Here is a 9312-nt window from a genome sequence, read left to right as displayed (position 1 = left end):
TTCTACATATAGTAATTACGTAATTAGGTTTAATAATTCAAACGAAATATGTAATTCTTATTATATTTTTCTTACGAACAGATGTAATTTCATTTGCGATGTGAACTTTAATGGTACGAGCAGTTACAAAAGTTGATTTAATTCCGATAGTGATAAGGAACGTTGCTATTAATGATACTTTTAACTCCGTAGAATGCATTTTTTTAAACTTTAGTTTTCATTTTTATTTGCAAATTACATCAGAGTTATGCATGATGATGTATCCAGATTTGTATGTACAAATATACATACATATTTTTCACTTGACAAGTAACTTGTCAAATGATAGATTGTACAATTTTTGCCAAAATTTGTGCACAGAGAGATGTAAGTAGCAGAGTTTTGCATAGAGGCTTTTATATATACATTAGCATAATCCTGTCATGTTGAACTTAACCAACCAATCTTACGCTTATCGTTGTCAAGAATTTAATAAATACAGGATACATATGTACAAAATTACATATCACATAATAAGGAATACGTTAATGCTTAAACTTTACATACGTATCAATACATACAAAGATAAATAAGCCCATTCATTTATCCGTAGATCTACACATACATAAATATGTACATATGTAGGTTTGAATAGTGTTATATTAAACTTTTATTGCAGGCTTTGTCGGTTCGTCTATAAGTACATTTTACATTATATTTTACATGTTAAAAAAATTGTATCATATTTATAAAAGCCTGATGAAAGATGATGACACCGGGAACGGCTGCAAAATTATCCGAATAAGAGTCACGTTTCATTATTTTGACATGTTTCATTTGATCAAAAACATAACTACGTACATATGTTTACATATGTTACTGTCTACGGTATTTCAATCTGAAAATTAAGTGTTAATTTTAGACTAAAGTTTCCGATTTTCATTCACAACCTGTCAAATCACGCAACTACTCTCCATTCACACACAGTTGAACTTTTACAGAAGTTGAGAATTCTTAGAAACTACGCCACTACCCGTCTCAAAGTCCCCCGTAATTATAATTTGAGGGCAATTGACATAGCCAGTGGCGTCTAATATTTACATAAGCTTTAAAATTGAATGGTTAGTGCCTACAGTCTACAGTAAATAATAGTGTTAAACACTTATTAATATTTTTTTTTATAAATTGGTGCCTTCTGGCGTCGACATCTGTCCTTCTCAATTGGCGATTGGTTTGATAAGCTACGCCATCAAGGCATCCATCGTGGTATTTCCTACGGCCACGTAGTACCGCGATTTTGTCGACTTCTTCAACACGAACAAACTAAATTCCCCGCTCACCACCTTTATTCCAATCGGTCTTAGAACCTTCCCCATTTTCTCCTCGAATCTCATACTGCCCCGTTTACTTCCTAGCGTCCTCCTCCACCCCGCCAACAATTTCCTGCTCAGCTCATGACATGCGATCCCGTACGGAAACAGTATTCCAATTCCAACCATGGCAACGAGCGATCCCGTCGGGAAGAAGAGATAAAATGGCATCCGAATAACGCCAAACATTCGGATCGTGACGAAATTGCACGTGACCGTGAATCCAAACCCTAACGAGAGCAGTAAGACGGCCAGCGTGGTGGAAATCGACTCCAGATTTTTGTTCAATATGCAAAACCTTTGATACAACCGGATCGAATGCAGGCCGGGTGACATTCGGCCTAATCTGCCTACCGAATCGATCATCACGTTTAGAACCAGGGCGCCATGAATTACGGATCCGACCAGGATGGCAGTGTCGTTAAAGGAAATCAAGGCGTTCCAAACGGTCAGTATTATGAAGGTGATGGCTTTACAGGCAAAATAAGTGTTTAGTGGACAAATAGAATTCGCAAAGGTGTACTGAAGTTGACCAAATTTGTCATTCACGATCAAATATGCTTCAAAGACGGCGTACACAAAAGGTAGAGTTACAGACGAGAGGGCAAAGTTGGTTAAGATGATGGTGAGTTTGTCCCATTTTTTGGCATGTTTTGCAAAATCTAGGTATGAAATAATGAATTAACGAGGTAATTCACGCAGTTATTTAGAACTTATGAAATATCTGAAAGTTGTGTAAAAAATAGCTAATTTTCCTTAGATATATGTATTCGTAAAATTTTGTCAAACTTTTTAAGTTTACACAATTGATGGATTTTACAATGTTAGAAAGGAGTGTGTGAATTACCTCAGTATATATACACTCCGCAAAAAAAGTGAATACATGGTTGCGACACGTAGCTCATAATCATTTAGAACTTTGGTTTCAAAAACAATTTTATTGTTGTTTTCTGCACTCTGCTATATATCTAAATAAATGATAATGCATCAAGCTTCCGAACCATGTATATTCACTCTTTTTGCTGACTGTAAATCACAAATTTATCGTCATCCAACCCAAACTAACCTTTCTCCAATAGTTCAGCCTGACGATGTAGGTCGTTACAGAAGGCGACATATTCCCGCTTCACGATCGAAATTGCGACGGCCAGCGAAATGTTGAAGGTTGACAAAAGTAGGGCACAAACATAAAGAACGACTTGTAAAATGGGGATTTTGTCGGAATATGCAAGATTCATGAGTTCAGCAATGATTAAAAGTATAGAGGCGAAGACAAGGAATTCGGGGAGGTAGAAAGTGTATAATAAATCCTTTAAATGGTAGGTTTGGAATCTTCCAGTGGAAGAGTTATAAACATATGGAAATTTGAAATAGAATTGGAAAACTTTTTGGTAAATGTGTAAAGACGTAAAGTTTGACATTTTTGGAAATTTCAGTTCACGGAAAAATGTACTTTGTAAACGTTTGGATTCATTTAGCACCTGTGAAGAATCCGTGTTCCTAATTTAGTCTGGATTATGATGATTATGTAATGGGTAAGTACTTATCTTAATATGATTAGATTACGATGTGTGATGTTCACTTACACGTATTTTTTCAAGCACAAATATAACGAGAAAAACAACTGTAAGATATAAAATTAATTTTCTTACTTGTGTTATAATATATTTTCCACAATGTAAAACATATTTTGTCCAGTAGAATCACAAATGCTTATAAATATTTAAGAACAACTTATGTTCCTTAATAAAGGTCGACTCCGCTGTTTTCATGTTTTTTTTAAAGTGGGCCAAATTACAGGATGTTTACAGATTTTGTGGAAAGACAATTACATCTATTACTTTTGAACGCGTAATCCAATTTGCACCAAATTTGGCACACACAATCTCGAAGGTCACGACCACACCTGCCCAAAGTTTCAAATTTCCATCTTCAAAGATGGCCCCTAAAAGTTACCCGAAAGTGGGCGAACCGTAAGAGCGGTTTCCGAAGCTAATTTGGCCACGAAAAGTGCCCAAACGATAATCCAAAAATTTGGAACCCATCTTATCGTGTCCCCACATATAAGTGTATCAATTTTGTAAGAAAACGCCAGTAACTAGTTTCATCCGACCAACGTATGCGACGAAATGCATACCCCTCAAAACGATGAATTCTGCCACCCTGAAGAACATTGATCGCCACGATGTCAATCAGAATCCTGCAACCAAAAGACAGGTTACAATGCAATCCCAGGTGTCTCCTGGACACGTTAATCGTATTTTATAGCACAATTTTAAAAAAGCCTTGCAAAGGAAGGCGAAAGTCCGCGCACTTAAATTTACCCATATGGTAAACAAAAAAACCAACAGCCGGAGGCTGTTTGAAGGTCATGTTGGGAATAAAAATTCCGAATTTGTCGTCACATTGGACGGGACACTCTGCTGCCTTCAAAACTTCAACAGGACAAAAATAATTTGCTGCAAAACCGATCGAAAGCAGATTTCAAAGCATGGGTCTGAAAAGAAGGAAAAGTTGTCTGACTGATTCCTGGTGGCAGGTGCAATGACGGACCGTGGAGTGCGAACATTGATACCTGTTGGGTCTAATGCAAAAATAAACTTGAAGTACTTTATGGACAGTGTTTTACATAAGTTGTTGGAGGTCAAAATTTCAAAGAAGCAATTTGGGGAGCCTGACAAGGTTTGCATCCATCACGACGCGACATTTTCATATACGACCGTATTTACCCAACCGGACGCCCAAGATTTAAAGGCAAACCCCGGAATGACCTCGATATCCTTTTCCGGGGTACACATTAAGTAACCTGACACCAGTCCGATGGAATTTTTTGGGTTTTTTGGATGCTTAGAACAACGCTTTTTCAATGGAAGAGATAAAAAATGTCTGTTGTTTGGAAACCCCTTTCACCGATTCCTCCACTTTGAGGTCACTTTTTGCGCTCATTTTTGAAGATAGAAATTTGAAACTTGGGACATGTGTGACCGTGATCTTGGGGATTGCGTGTTCGAAATTAGGCGCCAAAACGGATAAAGGGTTCGCAGTTTACCCATAAAATTGTCTTTCCACAAAATCTGTAAACACCCTCTGTAGTAATTCGAGTATCAAATAATTTGCATATACTTACTTAAATGTAAATGCATACGTCTGTCGCATATAAATGATACATATGTCTATCTTTTAAATCTGTAAAAATGGTTTTTAAAAAATGTTTAAGTCCTACATTTAGGTTTTGGTTAAATTTCAGTTAGACAATTAAATTAGGGACAGATAAAAGCAGTAAAATTAATTATAAAGCTCACGTACGTAGGCAACTTTGGCCTATGATGCAAAAACATAAAGAACGGGACATTTAATTTGACTGGACTGTCCAGTTAAATTTGTTTAATTCGGGGAATAACAACTTGGACTAAAAAATATGAATGTCAAAAACTTTTTTGAAATAATTAAGGGAATTATTTTATTTAACCTTGGAAAAATTTAGAACACTTTCAACAGATAAACGGAGTCTGGGGGAACGTACGGCATGTTTCAACAGTTTACACCCTATCTAAGCCATTACTATTACCGTCTTTAATTGACGCCAAATCAATAATTTTATCAAGTGAACCTTTAAAATGATTCTCAACTGAGTATTATGCGACTCAACTTCGGTATTATGCATGGCACCTATATACTAAATAAGTTATCTGTATTTACTTTTTCTGCCATCACAAACAATCATTCGCACTGATAGTATGTTTTTAATGGCCCGGCGAAGACGGGCTTATTTTCTAGTTGATACATATGTCCATCATGTGTTAATACATAAGTATTTTTACTTTTCTAGCGTATGCACTCGACAATGTGGGACTAATTGGTTAGAAGTGAAGAATTTCTTCCCACAGAAGTAACATCCATATCTCGCTGCATTGTGATGCAATCTATGATATGCCAAATTGGCTTTTGCGTGGGTTCTGTACTCGCATTTGTCGCAGGAATGGATCAACTCTTTATTCGCAGCATGTCTCGCCACCACGTGACGCTTCAAGTAAGAAGGCTTGGAGTATCTCTTGTTGCACAATGCGCACGGATAATTCCTCTGATTTTCATGCTCTACTCGGATGTGCGATTGTAGAGCAGATCTACTTAAGAAGGTCTGCGGACACACGTGACACTGTAACACGGGTCGGGTAGATTTTTCCAAATGCGTCATCTGTAAAATTATTATGCACATGCATTTATAATTTTTCACCTAGTTTTTCCCACAAATTTGCTTACTAACCTCGTGACTTGTCAAGGTCCCCTTGTGGGCGAAACTCCTCCCACAAGTGGCACATTTGTGCGGCTTCTCCGTCGTGTGGGTGGGAATGTGTTGCTCAAGCTCATTCCTCCTTTTGAATTCCTTTCCGCATAGTGTGCACGGAAATCTGACCGAGTTTTGGGTATGTTCAATTTGTACGTGCCTAACAACATTTCCCTTGGTTAGATAGGTTTTTCCACAGCCAGGGAACGTACATGGTAAACGGGGCCGTTCTTTCTTGCTGTGCATGATTTCAATGTGATTCCGTAAGCTGATCGAACTCGAAAACACGCCGTGACAAATGTGACAACTTGGTCGTTTTCGATTGCTGTGGAATCTCCATTTGTGGGAAGATAAGGTGGGTCTGTTTTTGCAAATTACGCTACAAATCTGGGCAAAGAAGATATGGCAAAATCTTAATGATAAAATTGAGTTCACTTTTGTAAATTTATGTATTTTTATACGCTTACCTCGCATTTGACTTTCGCATCGGAATCGTGACAGACGCTGTGTCTCGTTAATCCGTTATAGGTTTCAAAGGTTTTTGAGCACTTTGGACTTCCCCATTTCTTTCCTGGTTTTAGATCCATGTGGATTCCGGATTGTAGATTTATTTACCTATATTCGCAAAAAAATGTGCGTACACAAATTTAGTTTTGCATCTGTAAGAATAATTTTGATTATATTCACACACTATTTCCACAATTTTTTGCGAACAATTCTCACATTTTTGGATTCAATAACATGAAACACATTTCGAGAACTTTTTTGCGAGTATAATGTTCGTCATACATAACGACAAATAAAATTAGTACTACAAATATGTTGTTTCTCTTACCGAGCTAATCGCAATATTCTCAATTTCGTCTCTTACCGTTTGTTGTGTAGGTATTTGGGTTAACATTACTTATGTACTTATGTATGAAGATTTTGGTTAGAAGTCAGTGAACATGTAAGGTTAATGTTGGTGCGTTTGGTGTATACAGAAAGGGTCGCATTTTTTGACCACGACAACGAGTGACTACTTGAAAAATTCCTGGATAAAAATAACTACATACTAACCTTCACCCTTGGGGATCAAGAATACGTAAATCATGCGACAAATATGAAGTGGGAGGATTTTCGCAGCCCAATGGAAGAGTCAATCCCGAGGTTAACATTTCGTGCTATCTTGACTTATTCATAATGCATGTATTTGAATTACATATTGAATTTACGTGGGTAAGTAGTACTTACCCCCGTAAAACACTGCTTGTACTTACTAAGTACATGCAGTGTTGTAAATTTTCACCAGAGTAAAATGTGCTAAAAAGTGGTAAGATGGTAACAAGTTCCAGAAAGGACTCTGAAAAGCTGGACAAAGAAATTATTTTTTAATCCGCGATATCCTAAGTCCAAGGGAAGAGCGGGAAAAATAAAACCCTTTCTGAAAATAAAGAAGCTACCCCAACAACCACAATCTCGGCTAAATGTTGAGAAAAAAGGGAACAATTTGACACATAATGTACTATGAAACGGTACATATTTACATAGTTATTTTATTATCTAACTTATGGCCCATAGTAAATACATATTTAAACCCAAATATATGTAAATATGTACTTATATATATGTATTTATATATATGTATCTACTTAACCTTCGTGTAACGTGTTTCTCAGAAATCTCACGCAATTGCGCATCGACCGAATTATTAATAACTATCGCACATATATACATATGTACATATAAGTATGTAAATGCCCAACTTAGGAGGGGAGCTTGCGAGGTTGATAATAACAGATCTTGATGCCCTTTGGATATGTGATAGGGTCCTATGAGTCTACTAAAACCCTGAAGTGGTTTGACTCCATGGCCACATTTGCGCCCGCCACACCCACTCAAAAATGCCCAAAAAACGCTTTCACTCCAGTTTTCACTCACTTAAATCCACGCCAAAAATCCAATTTTACTCGGATTTTGAAATTTCTTTCACCATTACACTCCCAGATAGTTGCTTTCTTCTATCCAATATCAAACTCAATTTTGCTGATGATTATTTCGCAGGCATAATTTGCGTTGTTGATTACTACAACAATCCTCATTCAAAATTTCAAATTTTAAAAATACTAAAAATTTCGAAAAAATTGAGTTTGGTGTTGGATTGCAGGATTGTCCAAAATCTTTCCCAACGCAAGGAAGAGCTAATCGTCACATCAGATCCCACATCTGTGACGAACCCAACTCTTCGAAATCCTACCAGTGCAACGTGACCCCTTGTACGAAGTCATTCTACACGCGCAATAATCTGCGCGAACACGTCTACCGAGTCCACGAAAGCGCAAAACGATTTAGTTGCGGATTTGAAGAATGCACGGTCACGTGCAAGACAAAAACCGCGCTAAAAGTGCATCAAGTGACGCACACAGGAGAAAAGAATTTCAAATGCGGTCATCCCAACTGCGACAAGGCGTACACGACGCAGGGTGCGTTGACCCAGCACCACGCCGCCGTCCACGTGGCGGCTCGTCTGTTCTGGGGTTACACGTGTTCGAAAGGATTTTTTAGCAAGCGCTGCTTAACCCGACATGTTAAAGGGGTCCACGAAACTATTGAGGCCAGATTCCTGTGTACTCTATGCACCGTGAAATTCAAGGTACATACGAAACTTAAGATCAGAGGTATATTACATATAAGAAATTAAAACGATACATTTTTCAAAAAATTTCAATTTAAATTTTTTTAAAAGGCAAAGGACTCGTTATACACTCACATTGCTTCTCACATTGGTGAAAAACCGTATTCTTGTGGAACATGTGCGGCCGGATTTAGGACGAGCAGTTCATTAAAATGTGAATCTTATATGGCTAATTTATTTAAGTATGTATCAAATTTAACCATACATATGCTTCAAAAATTTAACAGCCCACCAATACATGCACCGAGAAGAAAACACGTTTTCATGCCAATTTTGCACCAAAACGTACAGACGACCAAGCGATCGACGTGCTCATATCCGAATGGCTCATTCCACGACCCCCCACGCCCCCTCGGATTGTTCCACGTGCGGAAAAACCTTCCGTAACGGAACCTTCCTCCGAAAACACGTCCGCATCAACCACGGCGATCGCACCTTTTTGTGCTACTTTTGTCCCAAAGTGGTGAAAAATTATAAGGCCAACTTTGAAACGCACCTGCGTCGCCACACCCTCGAAAAACCGTTCGTTTGTAACGAGTGCAAGCATTCGACCGAGTCGCCATCAGCTCTTGTATCGCATGTGAAATGGATGCACGTCCCAGAGGTCGAGGAAGACATGCAGACTTGCTACTTTTGTGGGGAGAAGGTTCGAAAGCTGGAGTACGATTTGATGTCCCACATGCGCAAACACACGGCCGAGAGAGCTTTTTGTTGTGGGGTTTGTGGCAAAATGTTTAATTCCGTGGGAAAGGTGAAAGGTCATATTGACGAGGCGCACACGAGGGGACGGAGGGTTAAATGAAGTAATTATTATTCATGTGCTTAATTTGCTGTATTATTATTACTTCCCTTCAAAATTAAATAAATAAAAAAAAATAAATAAGAATAAATCGATAATCTTACAGGTGCATATAGGCCTTTAATTTGGTGAGAGTTTGGTTAAATTGACTTGATGGATAACACGTGTATGGATGAACGTATGTACATATGTACATGTAGTGGAA

At 37.9% G+C, this 9312-nt stretch overlaps 2 protein-coding genes across 4 annotated transcripts; one reads left to right on the top strand and one right to left on the bottom strand.

Annotated features, from left to right (window-relative positions):
• Nucleotides 1–4768: 4768 nt before the first annotated feature.
• Nucleotides 4769–6626, bottom strand: LOC110857397 (zinc finger protein 726). Of its 3 annotated transcripts, none has more exons than XM_035857599.1 (4): nucleotides 6506–6626; nucleotides 6102–6249; nucleotides 5614–6021; nucleotides 4769–5544 (listed from the first exon to the last, which is right to left on the bottom strand). In XM_035857599.1, exons 2-4 carry the CDS (start codon nucleotides 6219–6221, stop codon nucleotides 5167–5169), a joined length of 906 nt encoding a protein of 301 aa, XP_035713492.1. In that variant the 5' UTR covers nucleotides 6222–6249; nucleotides 6506–6626; the 3' UTR covers nucleotides 4769–5166. The 3 variants fall into 3 exon arrangements, with proteins under 3 accessions (XP_035713492.1, XP_035713493.1, XP_021961687.1); XM_035857600.1 differs by lacking the exon at nucleotides 6506–6626 and adding an exon at nucleotides 6358–6471; XM_022105995.2 differs by having other exon boundaries at nucleotides 4783–5544; nucleotides 6470–6613.
• Nucleotides 6627–7133: 507 nt separating this feature from the next.
• Nucleotides 7134–9110, top strand: LOC110857396 (oocyte zinc finger protein XlCOF6). The gene is made up of 4 exons (XM_022105994.1): nucleotides 7134–7148; nucleotides 7781–8266; nucleotides 8360–8426; nucleotides 8536–9110. Exons 1-4 carry the CDS (start codon nucleotides 7134–7136, stop codon nucleotides 9108–9110), a joined length of 1143 nt encoding a protein of 380 aa, XP_021961686.1.
• Nucleotides 9111–9312: the final 202 nt, after the last annotated feature.

This window comes from Folsomia candida, unplaced genomic scaffold, assembly GCF_002217175.1.
Source record: "Folsomia candida strain VU population unplaced genomic scaffold, ASM221717v1 Fcan01_Sc018, whole genome shotgun sequence".
Lineage (NCBI taxonomy): Eukaryota > Metazoa > Arthropoda > Collembola > Entomobryomorpha > Isotomidae > Folsomia > Folsomia candida.
The sequence above is the reverse complement of the archived record's forward strand: the minus strand, read 5'-3'. Positions and strand labels throughout refer to the sequence as shown.